We start from the raw sequence: 20,294 nt of genomic DNA on the forward strand, positions 1-20,294 counted from the left end.
AAGAGTGAGCGGATACCTTTTTGGGCCACTGTATGTGTTTATGAGCTGGGTTTGAGTCTGATCTCATGAAAATTACGTGACTGGCGACATTTTTTCAAAATTATAATACATTCGTATTACATGAAGTTCCAAGGTGAAATGTCCACGGTGTGGTGCTAACAGTGACCAAACAGATGAGGTTTTGAAGGTTAATGCTCTATTGAGTTTTAAATCAACAACCCCACCTCCCTACCCTAATCCTTAAAGCTAAACGTAACTGATAGTGTCATAAAAAGCATATGTAAGATTAAAAACACAATTGCTGAAGCAACCATATAATTTTGTGGCACTTCTATGACACTTTTAGCTCACATTTTGACTTGTCCTTTGGTTCTTTGCAGTGTAAGTAAAACACTCTTTCAGTGAACCCTTTAAGCTCTGAGGATGTTTTTATAGATTTCTTGTTTCAGTGGCATACCCAAAATTAAAGGCTTATAACAAAAAGCAAAAAAACAAAAAAAAACAAAAAACAAAACAAAAAAAAAAACAAACAAGGAGGGTCAAGTGTTTGCTTATTTTAAAGAAAACTTTTCAAATGTTTTAATGATATAGATGATGATGAATTCTGAGACTCTCAGCCTAAGTAACTGCTGAAAAATCACAAAAAATCATGAGCCAAAAATTACATTTTCTTCTTATTGTTCTAATTTGACATTATATATCACAGGATGTCAACAAAGCAATCAAAATGTATAACATTACAAAAATAATTTATTCTAGTGTCCAAAAATGTCTCCAAGTTGCCAAAAGCCTCTCCAAACATAAGAACTAATTATACCACAATGACTAAAGGCATGCTCTCTCTTCAAAGCATGCAGGGATGAGTAAAAAGATCTCATTCAGTTCCATTCTGTGCCATTTGAGCCATCATTGAGTCATGTACTTGTGTGGATTATCTAGTGATCTATACATACGATGAGGTTGTGTGTGGGCTCGTTTTAAAGATTATCGCATCCACTAAGTAATGATATGTGATATTTTATGTTCCATTTATTTTTTATAAACAAAAACATGGCATATAAGCAACACCTGTTTAAATGTAACTTGTATGTCAAAGACATATACTTAGCTATTACTCTCTATATGTTTTTCAGAGAGTAAAACAAATGGGCTGGCAGTATTCTACTCTTTGAGAGCTTTCCAACGACATATGACACATGGCTATTTGATAAGTTTGATGTTTTTACTGATTACAATAATATGTGCAGTGCAAAATTATTATCATCAAAACAGAACACTTCTGATTTGTCTGCAAATTTCAAAGCACTTGTTCAGTTTTTGGTCATAATGCCTACATGCATTGTAAAGTACAGCTTATAAGCTTTAAAACAATACCTATTTTGTGTTTGTCAAGACTGTAGCTGATAATATTTTTAGATTAATTTTTTCTAGTGGGCCTATCCGAGCTTAAAGGGTTAAGCTACTGTGCAATTTGATTGCAATCAAGAAATTAGCCACCTAAAATGTAATTTTGCAAAAGTATTTATAGTTATAGTAACATGATTCTATGAGACCAGGTTGGTTTGTACATGTCCTAGTCTTGGCATTTAGGTAGACACCGCTCTTTAATTTGAATCCGAAGCCATTGAAAAGCAGAAAACAGTGGCCTAAAACATTTTCCATATCTTCCACACCCCCTGCCTAATCCCACATGTAGAGAAACTTCTCCCTGAATAACACAAGTAAATGAAATGCACAATAATGCTTTAGTTTTGTGGCGAGTGAAGTTCCAGTAGCGTGTCTGAGAATGATGTAGTTGATGCTTTGACTGACGGATTTGTTTAGCTTAAGGAATAGCGTACTGCAGCTCCATGCATGCCATTTTGTGCAGTACACAGTAAATACCTTAGTGCCACAGCAAGCACCATGCATCCATTCCCAGCATTTGTTCGGTATTAAGCTCCTTGAGGAAAGACAAGATCACACAGACCTTCATTCCAGCTTTGTTTGTGCTGTGCGGTGTCTTTGTGTTACTGGGCTGAAACCAGCGTGAAGGCAAACAAGGCCGCTGGCAAAGTTAACAGGACCCCTTTCTGTCTTTAAAAGAGGCAGAGGCTAAAAAAGGAGAAACATGTCAACTGCAGCCATAAGTCTGAACTCAGGTCAAACCACAAAGATGAATTAGTGAAATTTAATTTAAGTCTGCCTGAATGCTGTGTAAATTATCCATACTCAGTTGGTCTAAATAATTTCTCCAAGGAATCTGGTCATTTTAAACTCAAAAATTGTGTTTATTCATAAATAGGATAGCACAAATCTGCACTGAAGATAAAATTCAAATGGATACATCATGTTTAAATGTTAGCAATTATATCTCTGATCATGTTTCTGCAAAGAAAAATTTCAGAGAATTTGTGCAGAACTGCAAACCTTATTGAAACACGAAGCAACATCATATCGTCAAATGTTTTTTATTTAATGTTCTGTGGAATTAAACAAGATTCCTGGCGAAAAACCGAACATAAAATGAAAATTTTAGAGAATAAATGAGATATTATGCATTCCTTCATTGGATAAACATCCAGTCTCTAAAAATAAAATAAAAAATGAATATAACTTAACAATAAAAAACACTATTATTACAAGTTTCTGTTTTTAACAGTCCTTAATCATTTAAAGATGTTCTAAAGTGTGCACAAAATAGCGTTTTTTGTCTGTCAGCATCCTTTTGAGAAGATTGTGCAAGGGAATAAAAGAAATAGTAAAGAAATAACAGAGCATTAGTTAAACTCTCTTCACTGCAAAGGCCAAATGAGATCCGGAATCCCATTTGATTTTTTTAAGGATCAGAGAAAAAATGGAAAGAAAATGAGATTTCAAAGGCAGATCAGATGCGAACATACATTCTTCCCAGTTTTGTTAGTAAATAGACTACAAATATACTACACTGCTCTCCTGACCAGGAAGACAGGGACATGTACAGTATAAATTTGTCTCAATGCTGTTTTTGAATACTTTATTTTTTTTATTTCAGGCATTCAGTGAAGAATGGGGTGCTTTTTTAAATAAGTCTCTTTGGCCTTTCACCACAAGCAGGTGAAGACTCAAAAAACAAAAAAAACAAAGACCAAACGGCAAAAATAAAGTGTTCCTTCTGGCATACAGGCAGTACATTTTAAGATAAACAACATAGGCAAGTGAACAGTTACTAAACACTGCACTCACTTCAAACATTGCTTTTTATTTCTCTAAATTTTGTACTTGGTATCCATAATTCTGATGTAAATAACATTTGCATTGAATGTAGTTTATTTAGTGTATTTGAGAAGATTCTTTCCATTCAGTCAATACAAGACTGAGTAACACATCTTGGTTAAACAAAAAACTCTAAAATGGAAAACTAAAACAGATAAAACCACAGGTCAAACAAATAGAGATTGAAAAAACAGTTTGAACCTTCACTGAATCAGAGATGCTGTAATACTGCTAAGGTTGTTTTTTAACATGGAAGTATCTCTCGTATTTCTTGTAAACAGCAATTTGAGAGTAATTCTTACCAGCTGAGAGAGACAATGTGGCTAAAACAAGGCTGGCCAAGCTATTTACGTTTTCCACTGAAGTACCTTGTTCTGAGCAGAAACGTGAGAAGGTACCACGTTTTATTTAGCGCTGATAACGGATTCATAAATACCCCTTTTAGGTCACAGTCATCTTTGTCTCAAACAAAACCTTTGTTGCATATTCTCTCACTTTATGATTGCTTGCCATCTTATTGTGTGTCTGAGAAATGTGCATAGCTATGAGTGTGTATGAGAGATGTGTGAGAGAAAATGGATTGAGACTGTAACGAAGGGGTCAGTAAACTTATCGCTATGCTCATGGCTATTGTTGGCATGTGACAGCTGAAGTTTTCAATTTTAGAGACAAAACAATGTTGTAGTCACAGCCACATGGGATATTAAGACAAAACATGCAGAATTGGCCTTACATTTGTGTGCGTGTCTTTGTGACTTAGAACTGCTGATTTCTTGTTAAGGTCATCGACTCCCGTAAGCTCTGAGAATGTGATCGTACACAGCGAGGACACAAAAGCAGAGACAAGGGTGAGAGCCTTGCGATATACACTACTAACCTTTCCCTATCATTAAAACTGTTTTATTTGATACAGAGAGGAGCTTAACGGTACATTCTCACCAAACTCTCTTTTGAGATTACATGAAGGCACTTTGGTGCGATACAATAAAAATTTCGGATTAATATCAAAATAAGTTAACATTGCAAAAGTGTCTCGTTCAGATATACTGTCGTTACTGACAATTCATCAACACTTATCAAAAATGTTTGTGCGACCCAAAATAAATGCACAAACCTATGAACAAAACAAGTGCTACACTTCAGGGCACTTTATTGTACTCATAATAACAATAAAAACAAAGGAACAAATAAACAATTAAAAAAAAAAAAAAATCATTCTTTATCAGTACCACAAAGTAATTTCATCCCAAATGTAGAAAAGAGCGATCTTCTGTTGATGTGTGTGGGGAAAGGGAGGAAGAAGTGTGTGCATTAGTATTTGTGCAGGATAGGCACTTTAACAGTTTTGATTTCAGCTATGTGCGAAGATTTCTGAATGATGCAGCTGGTGGTGGCCGCAGTGGCCGTGTCCTTGGGCTTTGCCAGGTTTGTGAGGGCCATGGCTGCATTGATCTCCCTCCAGTATGTCTCGTCTTTCCCCTGTCCCTTCTCCTTCCGCGTACTGCTGCTAACATATGGGCACATACAAAAAAAGAAGGCCTGTTATAGACAGCTGATTACTTGGTGTACAATTACTTAATTCCAACATACACTGCCTGGCTAAAAAAAGTTGCATACTTTAATATTTCATTGGACCACCTTTAGCTTTAATTACAGCGCGCATTCATCTTGGCATTGTTTTGACAACCTTATGCAATGTCACAACATTTATTTCCATCCAGAGTTGCATACATTTTTGGCCGAGATTTTGTATTGATGTCAGCAGAGTCAAACCACTCCGTAATGTCTTCTCCAGCAAATCCCAAAGACTTTAAATGAGGTTAAGGTCAGGACATTGTGGTGGCCAGTTCATTTGTGAAAATGATTCCTCATGCTCCCTGAACCACTCTTTCACAATTTGAGCTGGATGATTCTTAGCATTGTCGTCCTGGAATATGCCCGTGCCATCAGGGAAGAAACAAATCCATTGATTGGATAACCTGGTCAATCAGTACATTCAGGTAGTCAGCTGACTTCATTTTATTGTCACATTACTTTGCTGAGCCAAGACCTGATCAATTGAAACAACCACAGATCATAACACTGCCTCCAGAGATTTGTCCAGTGGGCACTATGCATGACAGGTGCATCGCTTCATGTGCTTCCCTTCTTACCCTGATGCACCTATCATTTTGGAACAGGGTAAATCTGGACTCATCAGACCACATGACCTTTTTCCATTGCTTCACAGTCAAATCTTTATGCACCCTAGGCAAATTGTAGTTGTTTTTTCTGATTAGCCTCACTAACAAGTGGCTTACAGCTGTTTAGTCCCAATCCTGTAAGTTCTCGTTGCATTGTGCATGTGGAAATGCTCTTACATTCACTATTAAACATAGCTGTGAATTCTACTGTCTTTTTTTTATGATTTGATCATGGTCATTCAAGATTTTTTCCTGAACACATTTCTTCCGTGAAGCTGACGGTTCACCACTATCCTTCCAGGTTTTAATAATGTGTTGGACAGTTCTAAACCCAATTCCAGTGATTTCAGCAATCTCCTTAGTTGTTTTCTTTGCTTGATGCAGGCCAATAATTTGCCCCTTCTGAAATACACTAATATCTTTTCCATGATTACGGGATGCGTATTCCGACATGGTTGTTTAAGAAATGAGAAGCTACACACTGCATCAGGTAGGGTTAATGAATTGTTGCCAGCTGAAACATATTAATCACTGCAGTAATGATCCAATTATAGGCTCTTAAGTATCTGCTTATTTAAATACAAACAGTGACTTTTTGTTTGGCCAGGCAATGTACAACACAATACAGCTCAGTGGTTTCGACCAATATTGGACTGAACTGTACTTTTTTGAAGCATATATTTTATAAAAGATGCTGTAAGGAGAAAAAACATATTTTTCCAGTCAAAAGGGATACTGATTACTGATAACCATTCTATATGTAATTTCTAATGCAGGAGTCATCAAACTTAGGGACACATGCTAATGGAGAAATCATGCAGTCTTCCTCCAAATCCACCATTTGGTGACATTTGTCATGACACAACAAAACTAGATTGCACCCATAAAAATAACCTGGTCTCATAGAATTACATTACTATACCTATTTTTTCCAAAATAATTTTTTTTTTCCTAACTGTCACAAAAGTATACTGGCTGTTCAGTTGATTGTGCAGCGCCGCTTGAGCACATGGCGGATATGTAGTTTGGTCGGCTATTTTGTTGCTTTTTGCTGTCTGAATAATGCTGTACTTTGGGTCTGTTCCAAAACCTAGTGAGTTTCCTCTAGAGGAAGCACTTTAAGGCATCATAGGCGCTCCCGATGTGAAGGCTGTTCCAAAAGGTCAGTTCCTTAATTATGCTGCCTACTAAGATATCTCGATTCAGTTTGGTCAAATTCTAAGGTATCATCGTATGTGTCCTTCTCTAGGTAAGCTATCCTAGAATGCCCTGGGATGAGCTCGGTGGGAAAAAAATCCAAAATGGCAGATGAAGCGAGATACATTTTTATTATAAATATACTTGTATTCAATACTGAAAAGTTTCACTAAAAATTTTTTATTAACATGATAGAAAACTGACTATTTTACCCAAAATGTGTGTGTGCTAGGCGTTTTTATGCTCATTAGAATATCACATCGTTCCTCTCACCTGTATTGAAATCAATTGCGAGTCAAGTCTCCCATGCGCCGTGCGTGAGGAGCTCTATTTAAATAAAACAGGGAGTTGCCGCCTTTGTAGAGCATTCTAAAACGCTTACTTATGAGGCTCCACTTCAGTTAAGGATGCTGCCTATGTAGGCAGGATACAGTGAGGCAGCTCACTAAATTTTGGAACAGACCATTTCTATAAATTTGATGTCAATCTGAGCAATGTTTTAAAATGAAGCAATGTTTCAATCTTTGCAGAATTAAAGAATGATCTTGCAACATGCATATATTTAAGAAAGAAAGTGACACTGCATGTTGGGTGAGTAATTCATTTTTGGGTGAACTATCCCTTTACACTCAAAACCACATCATTAAAGGAAGGATATTTGCACTAAATTATCACAGCTCAAACAAACGCGGCAACACCAGTGCAAATAAAGCAGTTAACAACAAGGCAGTTATTTACAATTCAAAAAGGCTGCAGACCCCTGTGTTAATGTAAGCAAATTTAGGAGGTGTTTTGGAAAATTATTTGTGTGGTAAAACAAACATGTCATTAGCACCCTGCTTGTGCTAGCCAGCTCTAATCATACGCACCTGTCACATTTATTTGATCCATGCTCCACAGTCTCTGTAAATACAAGCACAAAACAAAGCCAGTGTCAATAACAAAACACTACACTGTGATGCTGACAGTTGTGACAAGCAGAAAGAGAGTGAGAGAAAGACAGTAAGTAAACATTATGAAGAATTGTGTAGATCTGTGCTACCTAGAGCTTTGTGCAAATGGAGAGAAATGGTCCACTAACAGAGAGGAAAAGAGAGACGCTAGAGGCTCTGTCTCTTTCCATTTACTCTGTGAATGGTGGAATCTTCCATACCCAGATGCTTGGCACAATGATAATATGTTATTTGTTGAATGTAGAGGTCAACAACACGTATTTGAGGCTAATTACTCGATTATAATCACGATTTCCTCTACCCCACGTAGATGTAAACACCTTGGGTTGTTCAGATAAAATGCGTTTTTGCGTTAAACAAGCTAGATGCAGCACATGAATTTAACAGAATGCAGGGGTCTCTTAAAAGTTTTATTTTATCTTGACACAGCATCTTAAAAGTGTGATGCTCATGCACGAGACACTGAAAAAATATTGGGATGCAGCACAACAGTTAAAATCATCCAACAAGGATTGTTAGACCGGACAGGACAGCTATCTATCACATTTTTTATCTGGGATGACTTATACAGATGCCGTATCATTCTCTGAATCTAGATCCAGGGTGTCACTTGTCCACTAAGTTAAACCCTATGTCTTTAGTCCGGATGTCTCGGATCTCCCCCCGAGGCAGAAACTTCTCCTGCTTTCACCTCCTGCTCATCCCAAACGCTGCTGCTCGCATACACCCCTTGGATCCGGAACGGACATTGGAGCACTGCCCGGACACCTGCAGGGCCAAACAGCACCTAATCATCCTCAACGCCTCGTCTGAGCCAGTGTTAATCTTGTTTTTCTTAAAAAAAACGTTCACATGTGCGGTGACTGGCAACTGGGTGTTTAGAATGGGGCTAGCAGTGGGCCAGTGCTGCCTGAGGCTGGCATGAGGCTGATTGGGAAATATCCTGTTGTGCTCGATGTATTTGGTAATAGTTTTAAACTGCTCAGAATTAGCAATCTAGCCAGAATAACAGTCTTCCCAATCCCTTCCCAATACTCACAGATGTGTTTGGGGTTCAACTAAAGTGAGAACTAGAGTGTGTGATTGGGGCGACCCAAAGATTATGTGAAGATGGAATGATTAGAGGATGATAGAAAACACTATGGTGCATTCCTCTGTCCTCTTTTGGGATATCTCGGCCCTTTTTTTGTCTAGTCAGAGTTTTGATTTCAATCTTTCTGTGAATATCTCTCTTTCAAAATTATCTTATAGTGCAGTGGTTCTCAAATTGTGGGTCGTGAGCAAAAAAATAGTTTGCAGGATTGCTTCAACAAGGTCGTGGACAGGAGGAAAGAAAACAATGCTAAATGCAAATTATACAAAGGATTTTCAACTTTATAAAAGTCAGACAAAACACTTCTTGGATCTTTAGTTGTGGATGTAAAACGCTGACCACAATTTGGTCTGTGTGGCAAATTATTTGCTGAAGAGAGTATGAAACCATTGAAATTCAAAAGACATTTAGAAACCATAATTGTCTGTTTTTTCTATTCAGCTAATGTCATTTTAACAATTTTGCATATTGTTTGGCAAAAGCAGTTCATGGTAATATAAATATTTTCGATGCTTGATTTCAACCCTAAAGACGACAAGAAGTGCCACGCCGCGTCGCGGGTAGGACATGACACAGGTATCAAACACAGAGCACGTCGATTTGATTCAGGTGGCAGACAGTACACACAAAAAATGAGCTTTATTCAAGCTGTCAAACCAAAAAATACATACTTGTAACTGAAAATACATTTTGTAGGCTCTATGAAAGATACTTATACACAATATTATCATCCAGTGATGGCAAAAGTAAATAATCTTCTTCCTTTGTTTATGAGTTGTGCTCCATGGCGTAGCAGAAATTTGAGCAGCCTCCGTAATTGTAGCTGGGAGCTGCCGACAGATGCTGAGTGGCGGCAGCGATGTGTGTACATTCATAGAAAACAATCATTTTGAATTGTAGAATGCGCCATGTCGTCCGCCAGACGCGTCTGGTGTGCGACCCCTATAAGAAGGTTTTTGTATCCTGGAGGGGGTCTCTGCAAATACTGAGGGCATGTGGCTTTGTAGCTGACCTCTAGGCAAAGGTTCCTATCATTTCAATGTTATTTTCATTATTACTACAAGCTGTAAAATTGAAATAAAAGCAGTATTCTGCAGAAAAACATGGAAATGTACAGTATTTGGGCCCTAATGTTTTTGATCTTTTTAGGGTTAAGGACATTTTTCTTTACTTTTGTAATATGAACAATTTTTGTACTGTGTTGGGTCGGCATTTGTTACATTGAAATTGAGATCAAATGTAATCTTGGCCCTGAAGCAAAACCAGTTGAGAACCACTGCCATAGTGCTCCTGCCACAATATTTAATTTCTCTTTGTTTTAATTTTAATTTCTTTCTCTCTAAATTCATTTCATCACATTCACACTCCAATGATATTTGCGAGGTTCATGTGGCACACACTGTCCCCGTATCACTTTCAGTTTTCTCGCTCTGTATCTCATCATATTAACAGGGTATGGTTTTTGTGGTTATCTGTTTCCTGTGGTAGATTAGCTCTCAGAGGTGTTTGTGATATGCTGTTCTTAGTACACTAGATACAAACTATAAATTTAGTTCTGTTTTTTGTCAAAAGCAGAGGTATTTAGTCTTCAGCTTCAGATGCCATTAGTTTTTTTTCACCAATACTCAGTTCTTCCAATTTTGCTCTTTCCTCAGCCTCATAACTGTATGTCTTGTACGTGTTCACTTATCAACTGTATAAAAATAAATACAAACAATACAGTCTGCTACTGTGAAAATTCGGGGAAGGAGTCCAAAAAATACCAGCCCCAGGGCCGAATATGACTTTGATTTGGACACCATCCAGACTGTGTGATTGAGCTACTGTAATAAATGCTTTTGTCTGACATTATTACTGTAGTGATAGTAGCCCACTGTTTACTTTCTTGGCAGTTGTAGGACTGGTTTCTAATGACAACCACAAACCTAACAAACAAAGACAGAAAAGATTTATATCCCACACTGGGGAATTCTGCCTGCTCCTCATTCCTAAATCAAGGGCTGTAATGGTATCTAATTTTCGAAATAACATATGAATCTCCTGATGGGTAATAGAAGAAATGAAGGAAAGAAAGGAAAAGAGGTGAGTGGACCAGCAGAATAGAAGAGACACAGATGGAACCATTTGAACAAGGAAATAAGAGAATGATGAAGAGAAATAGAGAGAATACACACTGCTTTCTGATGTCTGGCAGAATGTCACCAAAGGCTCTTCAAGATAAGTCAGGTCACTCAGCGGCCATATTTGTAACGCCTCTGGACAACTATTCTCAGCATGAAAGTACAGCTCCTATTTACTTCAACAGAGAAATGCTATCATAAAGTTTGCTTCTCAATCAGGCTCAAGTTATGAAAATAAATAAATAAATAAATCAGGCTGGTCCAGTTAATGTGCACGGAACTGTTTGTAATATTTGGATAACCGTGAGGGTTCACAAATGGTTATTCGGTTATTTGTCGGGACTTTGGTATTAAGACAGTTTGTTGCAATGGTTATGCGTCAAACACTACTCAAAAATCAGGGAATAAAGTGCACATTGAGCGATTAACCTAAATAGAACAATACATAGATCTTCAAATTTCAAAAGGGTCACATTTCTGTGAGGCAGCGAATGCTAGTATTGTCATGTGCGTGGAGTTACACTTTATTAGCATATTCGGGATGCTTTGATTTTTTAAATAGTTTAGAATTTACCTTGTGGAATTATTGTTTGCACACCAGCGCAAAAAGGAAAAAACATTGGCTTGCCGTTTATCAAGTGCTGAAACTTTGCCAGGGGAAAAACAATCTGGAATCATGTGTTAACAGTGTAACAGACACATGAAGTCCTCTTTGCAACCTGAACTTCTTCAGAATGTTGAATCTTTGTGACACCTGCACTAAAAAGGCTAGATGCCGTGCAATGGATGATGAAACAGAACGGCGTTGTCTTTTAACTTGACACGGTGTCAGAATAATGCCGCAGTCCTACGCAAGATGCAACAAAAAAAAAAAAACAGTGAGATGCGGTGCAACGGTCAAGTCCAGCATGTATTTTCATAGAAAACTATTGAGAAACAGCGCAGACACACACAGAAACATGCATGAACAGCCCTTAACTCGCCCTATACTACAAAAACATACCCAAACCCAGCCCAAAACACAGAGCTTTGTCGGATCCCTCCGGGCTCGTGTCAGGTTGAAGACCTCTATTGCACGTGTGGAATAACTGAATAGTGATTTTGGTATTTGAATACATGCACGTCGAACGGTTAACTGAAAAAATAATATCCCTGCACATCCCTAATGTGTATGCACAGTCTCTATGAAAACTGACAGACGATGTCTCTATCAAAAAGGTTATTGGCTCTTTTAACTGTAAGGCGGGACAACCATTCCATATTTAATTGTAAGGCAAGTGAACAGCCGCCATCTTTAGCGATACAATTTTTCCCATTCATAAGAATATGAGTGAGCTATCTCATCCCTTATTTTGTCTCAGCTGTCACTCACAAAGCTCATGCTAGTGTGCTGTCTCTCTCCCGCAGCACTAAGGGGGCGTGTCTGCATGCATCGTAAAGCAACTCTCCCCTGAGAGCAGACTGCTCAGCTCTTCCCCCAGAAGAACTATTGGCTAAAAACTGGATGCAGACCGACTGTAATTTCCAAATGCTGCTGCCTAAAACATTTAAAACTCAGATTTTTAAAAACAATGGCTGTGCCAAAGAAATTATAAATCCTCAATAAATCATCATGTGCTGGTTGTTACTATTTTTCTGGAAGTTTTTTCCTTTTTTTGAGTGTTCTTTGCTACTGAACTGGTATGTTTCAACACCATGGCTCTGTTAGATGTGAGCTGAGGGACCTGTATGATGAAAATACCTCACTTACCATCACCACAGGAAATGGGGAGAGAATGAAGAGGGCTGAAGAAAGAAGTGATAAAAAAAGAAGGCAATGCTCGTATTTTGCCGCCAGGTATTGAGAGATGCCAGACCAACAAGCACCTGCCTCGTTCACCAGCCGCAGCTGCAAGGTTTTTAGCAGCACACTGTGTCTACTCACTTCTACACAACAACAACAACAACAACTGCTTTCAATTAGCCAGACAAATAAACACACACTCAATGCAACAAAAAGACATAAAAATACACATCAGTGCAGCAACCAACAATGCACAAGGATTAAAATCATGAGATTAGGGTGCACATTGACACAAACACATTTGCTTGTCAATACATATTTTACAAATACAGTATCAGCATAAAAAAAAAATGTTGAATTTATTAATTTTTCAGTATTTGGTTCGCCCCATTTTTCTTTAAAAATGACTGTATAAACAACAATTTAAACAACTTTACAGTTTAATTAAAACAAGTTTTAACAGAAAAATTTATATTTTATAAAATTATAAGCTTCATATTTCTGCCTTTAAATACCCCATTCAATTCCATTGTCACTATATCCAATTTCACTGTAACCTCGATTTTTGTTTTTTATTAAAGAAAAGGAGGGACAAGTCTAAATAATTGTACCCAGAATATTCCTTTAATGACATAATGCACTCGAACTGGCAGGGATTGCACAAATTTGTGCAAAACCTGATATACCATTTCCAGCATGATTTGAAAAAGTTCGTCCAGGGAAATCTGATCTTTCATACAAAGGAGTTAGCATGGTTAATGTCACAAATTTGCTTATTTGATTTGTGACCAAGAAATAGAGCAGAATCTGAAATATTTCTTATTCATGTTATACCATTACATTTTCCATTTTTATCCAAAATCCTAAAACTTTATTTTCAAACTTAAATCAGCTTTTGAATCCCAGATTTTAAATGTGGACTCAAGACATTTGAATCCCACTGTATAAATGCTGTATAAGCAAGATCCACCGAGATACAAAAGTCCAATGATTTCAGCATCTGCCCCTCCTTTAAGCAGAAATCATACTAGACCTCGCAGCTACCCCTATTAAAAAATGTATCTGACGAGTCCTCTCACCCTGAACTGGGGTCAGTAAAGTATTTAAGTGTGTCTGGTGCAGAGATTACCTGAAGAGAGAAAATGTCCTTCTCATTGTCTAACACAGAGTACACAAAGATCTTTCTGTCCCTGGATTGCAAAAGATTGCCAGATGAACAAAACAGGAATTTTGCTCAAAAATGCTTGAGTGCAAGGCTAGCTATTGACTGATAAAACATAGGCCACGTCCACATTAAGTCTCTGTTTTCAGAGACTACTACACCATTGTAGTGTGTATGAGAGCTGTAAAAGCAGCGAAAACAATGCATTGTCAAATAAAAACGTATTAATGTGGATATGGCCATGTACAACAGTTAGTTCTGGTCATCTAATCTGATTGTACAAGCAGCATTCCAAGAGTTTTGGTATCACCTTCAGTTCTATACAGCTGAATTACAGCTGTGCTGATATTCAGTACAAAAACACTCTTGCTTGTGTGATAGTGCTTAAGTAATTGTCAAATATTTAGACGGAACTGTCTATGTAAAATATAGAATAAAACTATACAGGCAGGATAGAATGGGCATGGGCTGTGTGAATGAGTGGGTAACATACAGGAGACAGGTCTGTTTCCATGCAAACTCTCAATGAGCAATCACAACTGAGACAGAATGGCATCATGGTTGGCATCCACTACAGTTGCATGTTAGACCAGACTGGGGCTGGAAATATACCTCCATCCATCCATCCATTCATTCGTTCTGTCATTTGAGCATCCATCTATCAGCTGCGTGAGCAGAAGTGACATGTGGAATCTGGGCAAGCTGTCACGGCTTTCTGGCTATGGAGCTGCCATACAGATGAGAATGGAAAAGATGTCAACCTTCATCTGTGGAAGTGCATTTGTAACTGAATGTGACGTGCTGCTTCCAAGCAATCAGGAAACATCTAGCCATGTAGAACAAAGAGAAGTGGTCATGTTTGGATTCAGAAGCATAGACCACATTACTGCAACAAGCAAACAATGGTAGACATTAAATATCACATTTATAAAACAAAAAGTCTGTCAGTTAGAGACAGCAAACGTCATCGCTACTACCATGTCTGTTCTCTGCCTTAACCCTGCTGAAAAGACCAGTATCGACCAGGAATTTCCATGCTGGTCCGTGCTGGTTTGGTACTGTTCTAGCTGGTGGACCAGCATGATCTTTCCGGAGAACCTGGTTGACCAATAAAATCTATGACCATATTCTCTGCTGGTTTTTACTGGTTTATTACAAAGCACAGTTACATCTTTCACATCTTTTAAAAATAAAAGGGAAGAAAATGGGTTCTGCCCAGGCAGGCAGACAGACATCATCAGTTATTGGTCTCTCATTTTCACTCATTGCGTCCAATGTGCACTTTAGAAAATGGACGTTGTTCTTTAATAATGTCACTGTGGGTCTGTGAATGATGTTAAGATGAACTTGGCATGTCTGCGGCCTCATTGCTGCCAATTCTACCCTCACTTGCTGTCCAGAATGGCAGCCTGCCCCGCTCCAGTTCAACATCCTCTCTCTTGCTCTTTGTCTCTCTCACATTTCAAAGTGGTCACTCTCTAGATAAATCCATCTCAAACTGTTTGAGTTTGTCTTCTGGATCCATTTTTTCCCCGACTGTTTCCTGTGATCATAATTTCTGTTCTGTTTCTCTCTTCAACTCCCTTCTCTGACGTTCACATTTTTTTTAAACATAATGTCTTGGTTCTTGTTTTCCCATTGCCTTCCCAGATCATAATTTTGGTTGAAGTTTAATTCACTGTAATGTCTTAAAGAGCAGACCTTCAGCTCCATTACTGACTCCATTCTTCCATTCTCTCCATTCCATTCAAGTTTATCAGCAATCGCTGCACTATAAATATCCACAATATCCTCTGTGGTTGGAAGAGGCATGAGCCCCAACAAAAGAGTGAAGAAAGAACAAATCTGTTCACATAACATTTTCTAGTGTTTTTTAAAATCACCACAAACTATCCCTTGTGCAAAGCACAACACAGTCTGGACAGTGTTGGATTGCCCCTCTTAAGAGCCTTTGAATCTCAACACATTAATCTGTGATGGATCAAACTGTGTTGAGGGTGATGACATGTTCTGGGCTGTGGATTTGACTAGCGAACAGAGAGAGTAAGCAAACAGTGGCAATACTGTATGGGGGTAGACGGATAGAGAGTGAAAGACATACAGAGGTCCTCAGTAACACTCAATAAGACAGTAAAGCTCACCTTAAGGCAGGTTGCACCTAATATCTTTGTTAGGGATTTCTGTAGGTCTACAGAGCAAATGACACAATGACATTGTGACAGCCAAGATAAAGCAGTTGCCACTAATGGCTCAACAGTCAGCATGTGAGATCATAGAATAGTAAGTCTGGAGTTGTCATATCCTCACCTCATCTTGTGTTTACCAGTCAGAGTAAAAACCCAAACCACCACAACACACACTCTGCCTGTCAAATAACTGAACTAGACAGTCTTTACCAGGGTCAAAAATTTAGCATAATGTCATAGAAAGTGGCAAACATGTCCAAGGTATTTAACATTTTGGACAAAAAAAATGCAACCTATTATCTAACATTTAATATATTTCATAACTAGGGGTGTAATGGTTCTCAGTAAAAAAAACGAACAGTACGGTTTGCCACCCATGTTTCGGGAATCATTGGCACCGCATTTGGTTCACCACAAGTTTAATGACACATCTGGAGCACAAGTTTTGGTCAAGAAATCAAAGCATCAAACAGACAGGCACAACCTCCGCTAATGCACCTGTATGGCTCTGTAGATGGACTCGTGGGTTTTACGTGTGTCAAATGGTTACATCAGAGTTCTGCAAGCATTGTGTGTAGTTGAAAATGGCAAGTGGAGAAAACGAGCCACTGACAGAGAAGCCCCCTACGTTTCCCCTTCTGGGAACATTTTCTTTTTGCAGTCAATTACAACAGTGATGGTCAAAAGATGTTTACAAAACAGGCACTGTTTGCAGACATTGCTCAACACGAGTGCTGTATACTGGTAATATATGTCAATAATGCACGTGAGGGTTTATTTAAAACGTGCATGCAAGTTCTTCCTGTTTCCTCATGTGGCTGTAATCTATCGCAAGCATCAAAAATGCGCTTTGATTAATGGCATTAAGATGCCGTTATAGTAAAACATGATTAATCATTTATGCCGACATCACCCAGGGAAAGAGCCGCAGGTAAGCCGAAACTGCACACACTCCTTTCCATTTTTAAGCAGGCACTCAGTGCTAATTCGGACAGACATGAAACAATAACTAAAGCACTTGGGATGTTCATGTGGGATTTCTACACATTATTAAAATACTCAAGCAGCATTATCACAACATCCCTTCTCGTATGCATTTTAATAGCAAGGTTATTCCTTTTATTGTGATGTACAGCTTCCGAATATTGAATATATGTTGAGATTAATTTGAAGTGCACATTATGTTGATGCATGTAGCGTATTAGTGCAGGTATTCAGTTAAAATGTTGATTTAGTATTTAGAGAAAATGTTTTTTTTTTTTAGTTAAGGACCATGATGAAAATTAACCATGGTTTTACTATAGTAATACTGTAGTAACCATGACTGCTGTCACCATGGTTTTCTGAGCAGAAATTATGGTTTTGATACAATTAACCATGGTTTTACAACAGTAATACTGTAGTTTCTATATAATAACCATGATTTTACTATATATTGTAACCGTGAAAGTAACCATGTTTATATTGTGGTTACAATGATTTTACTACAAATGCCATGGTTAAACTATGGTTACTGTTGTAAAACAATGATTGTTTAAGGGCAAACCTGTTGAAGTGTTTACCAAATAGATTATTCTTTGGATATGGTAATAATATATTTTTTTTCTGAACAAAGCAAATAACGAACCGTATCAAAACCGTGACCCTTAAACCGTGAAACAAACCAAACTGTGAGAAATTCGAACCATTACACCCCTATTCATAACATTCGAGGCCTGTCTTGAGATGGGTTTTAGTTTGGGTTCGTTCTGCTACTAAGACTGCTTTGAGACACCAAAAGGATGTCTTTATATTCCTTCAGACTCGAGTTATACAAATGTAAATATCTCCAGACCTCCTCACACACGTGCTCTTGACTTGCACTTCCACTGTTGTTGTTTTTACCTTCACCTCCTAATGTTTAGCGGCGATTACATCTTCTAGCACTTCTTCGTGACAGCAACGGCTCAAAATGTAAGTGTTGCCACCATGTGGACCCACTAATTAGTGCAAATAACTTCAGGCACATACGCATTCTGCACGTACAAAGATGCGCGGTTAGAAAAATCAGTCGGTGCTCACGCACTCTGCTGATAACGAGATTTGCATCATGCATCCTGTATGCTGTATGCGTCTGACCGAAGTATACTTTGGGCTTAAGTTCTGACACTGGTCTGTACAGGATCAGTGATGCACTCTAGGAAAGACTCTGTAGGAGATTGTGAATATTTTCTTTCTTGTAATGCCAGGGCATCTCTGAAAACAATCCAAAATGTTGACCATATTAACAAGACGAAGAGGTAATCCATTGGCTTCCTGTTCTGGGCATGGAAGTGGTTATCGGGAGAGTGGATCTGCCATTTGCTAATGGCTGGACAAATGATTTATATCTCTTACCATATCAGGACCTATAGTCCCACAAACAGACTTCAAACACGAGGCCATAGCTCGCCACTGAGGTATTACAGACCAGTATCTACACCCTGACGTATATTAGGACGAAAGGCAGAGGGAGAAAGGGGAGAGAGAGACTCATGTTGAAAACATTTACCTAAAGTGTTATCAGACTTAAAAGATAAGGCTTCATCTAGAACGTATCGCAAGCCTTTTTCAGCTCCAATAAAATTCAGCTTTGGCTCAGCTTTAGTGTCATTCCAAAACGGAAAATGTGATTAAAAGCAAACAACTTTGTAATCATTGCAAATGATTTTGCTGTCTTTCTAAAAGCAGAATGGAAAATCTTGTTTTGATCTTGAATTGAGAGTGAGTGTGTGTGTGTTTGAAAGTTTCTGAGTTAATTCTACCCAGAGATAAATACAGAATTACTTTCCACAGCAACCTTAGAAAAAGAACAGTGAGTGGAGTGTAAACAGTGTTTGTCAGTTTTTTTTTCTGGAGTAAATAATCATTCTGGACTTTGATCGAAAATGGCAAACTTAAATGAATTGCAATGATGTTCCTTCAGTGTTTGCTTTCACGCACATTCTTTCTCTCTCTCTCTCTCTCTCTCTCTCTCACTTTATCATAAGCTCTTTGATTTTCTCATTTTTATTTTCATCTGTTAATCTATCTTAGAGAAACTTCCTCTTTTTCTTTTCCCCAGCCAGACACAACCTCTATTTCCAAGATAGACAAAAACACACACAAGCAAGAACCCTGCTCTACTTTCTGATGATCTGATTGTAGGAGTCTCTCAGTTGACCATTTAAAAGCCATTAGGTTCTCCGGATTCATCCCTCTCATTCATTTACTTTTTCTTTCCTCCTGTATGCTATTAATTCTCACTTACAGTACAAGCTGCCAGAGCAGCATGTGTCTGTTTAGACCTCTCCCCCTCACAGTCACCACTTACATCAATGTGAATCCAAACAATTTTTTTGAGTGTGGCTTGGACTATTAGCAATTCATGAAGATATATTTGCTTTTGAGCTAAAGTGAAGTTTATACACATAACTATGCGGAGTCATAATTCAATTTTTTAAACAATTTGTCAACTTAAAAGTAGTTTAAGTTACAAGTGACTCAGAAAAAACAAAATTAGATGGATAAAAATGTATAATAGTATCTGGATACATGTGAAACGTCACACAATGAAGGATGCGTAAAGTGCACACACACTGACTAGTCCAATGACGAGATTCATTTGTAAAATATGCCTGTACTAACATTTGAGCTCCAAGAGGTACAACGTTCATTTACTAGCAGAATAATACTTCTTTTTTAATTATTTTTTTTATCCCCTTTTCTCCCAATTTAGAATGCCCAATTCCCACTACTTAGTAGGTCCTCTTGGTGGCACGGTTACTCACCCCAATCCGGGTGGCAGAGGACAAGCCTCAGTTGCCTCCGCTTCTGAGACCGTCAATCTGTGCATCTTATCACGTGGCTCGTTGTGCATGACACCGCGGAGACTCCGCATGTGGAGGCTCATGTTACTCTCCGTGATCCACGCACAACTTACCATGCACCCCATTGAGCAAGAACCAATAATCATGACCACGATACCCCATGTGACTCTACCCTCCCTAGCAACTGGGCCAATTTGGTTGCTTAGGAGACCTGGCTAGAGTCAATCAGCACACCCTGGATTCGAACTCGTGACTCCAGGGGTGGTAGTCAGCGTCAATACTCGCTGAGCTACCCATGCCCCGAATAATACTTCTTATTAAATATTCTTAATTAGGGCTGCAACTAACGATTATTTTGATAATCGACTAATCTAACAATTATTAGAATGATTATTTGACTATTTGGGCGATTATTGCAACGATTAATCATTAGCTTAACCGACTATTCAGCTTGTGCCCCGACTTAAAAGGTTGTAATAAACGTGCTTATTAACAATAAAGCAGACAAAATCATCTTTTAAAAATACCTCTAAATGACATTCACTGAATTAAAGGA

At 38.2% G+C, this 20,294-nt stretch overlaps 1 protein-coding gene across 2 annotated transcripts in view; it reads right to left on the reverse strand.

The window, feature by feature from the left end:
• Positions 1-2,416: 2,416 nt before the first annotated feature.
• Positions 2,417-20,294, reverse strand: part of mkxa (mohawk homeobox a) — a 36,058-nt gene continuing 18,180 nt past the window's right edge. Inside the window, exons 6-7 of one of the 2 annotated variants that reach the window (XM_051666481.1) lie at positions 7,484-7,517; positions 2,417-4,738 (exon numbers count right to left, since the gene is read on the reverse strand). In XM_051666481.1, coding sequence (XP_051522441.1) covers positions 4,546-4,738; positions 7,484-7,517 — 227 coding nt within the window. In that variant the 3' untranslated portion in view covers positions 2,417-4,545. Of the gene's footprint in view, positions 4,742-7,483; positions 7,518-20,294 lie in introns of both variants that reach the window. The other variant, XM_051666479.1, reaches the window with a different exon arrangement.

Source organism: Myxocyprinus asiaticus, chromosome 32, assembly GCF_019703515.2.
Source record: "Myxocyprinus asiaticus isolate MX2 ecotype Aquarium Trade chromosome 32, UBuf_Myxa_2, whole genome shotgun sequence".
Lineage (NCBI taxonomy): Eukaryota > Metazoa > Chordata > Actinopteri > Cypriniformes > Catostomidae > Myxocyprinus > Myxocyprinus asiaticus.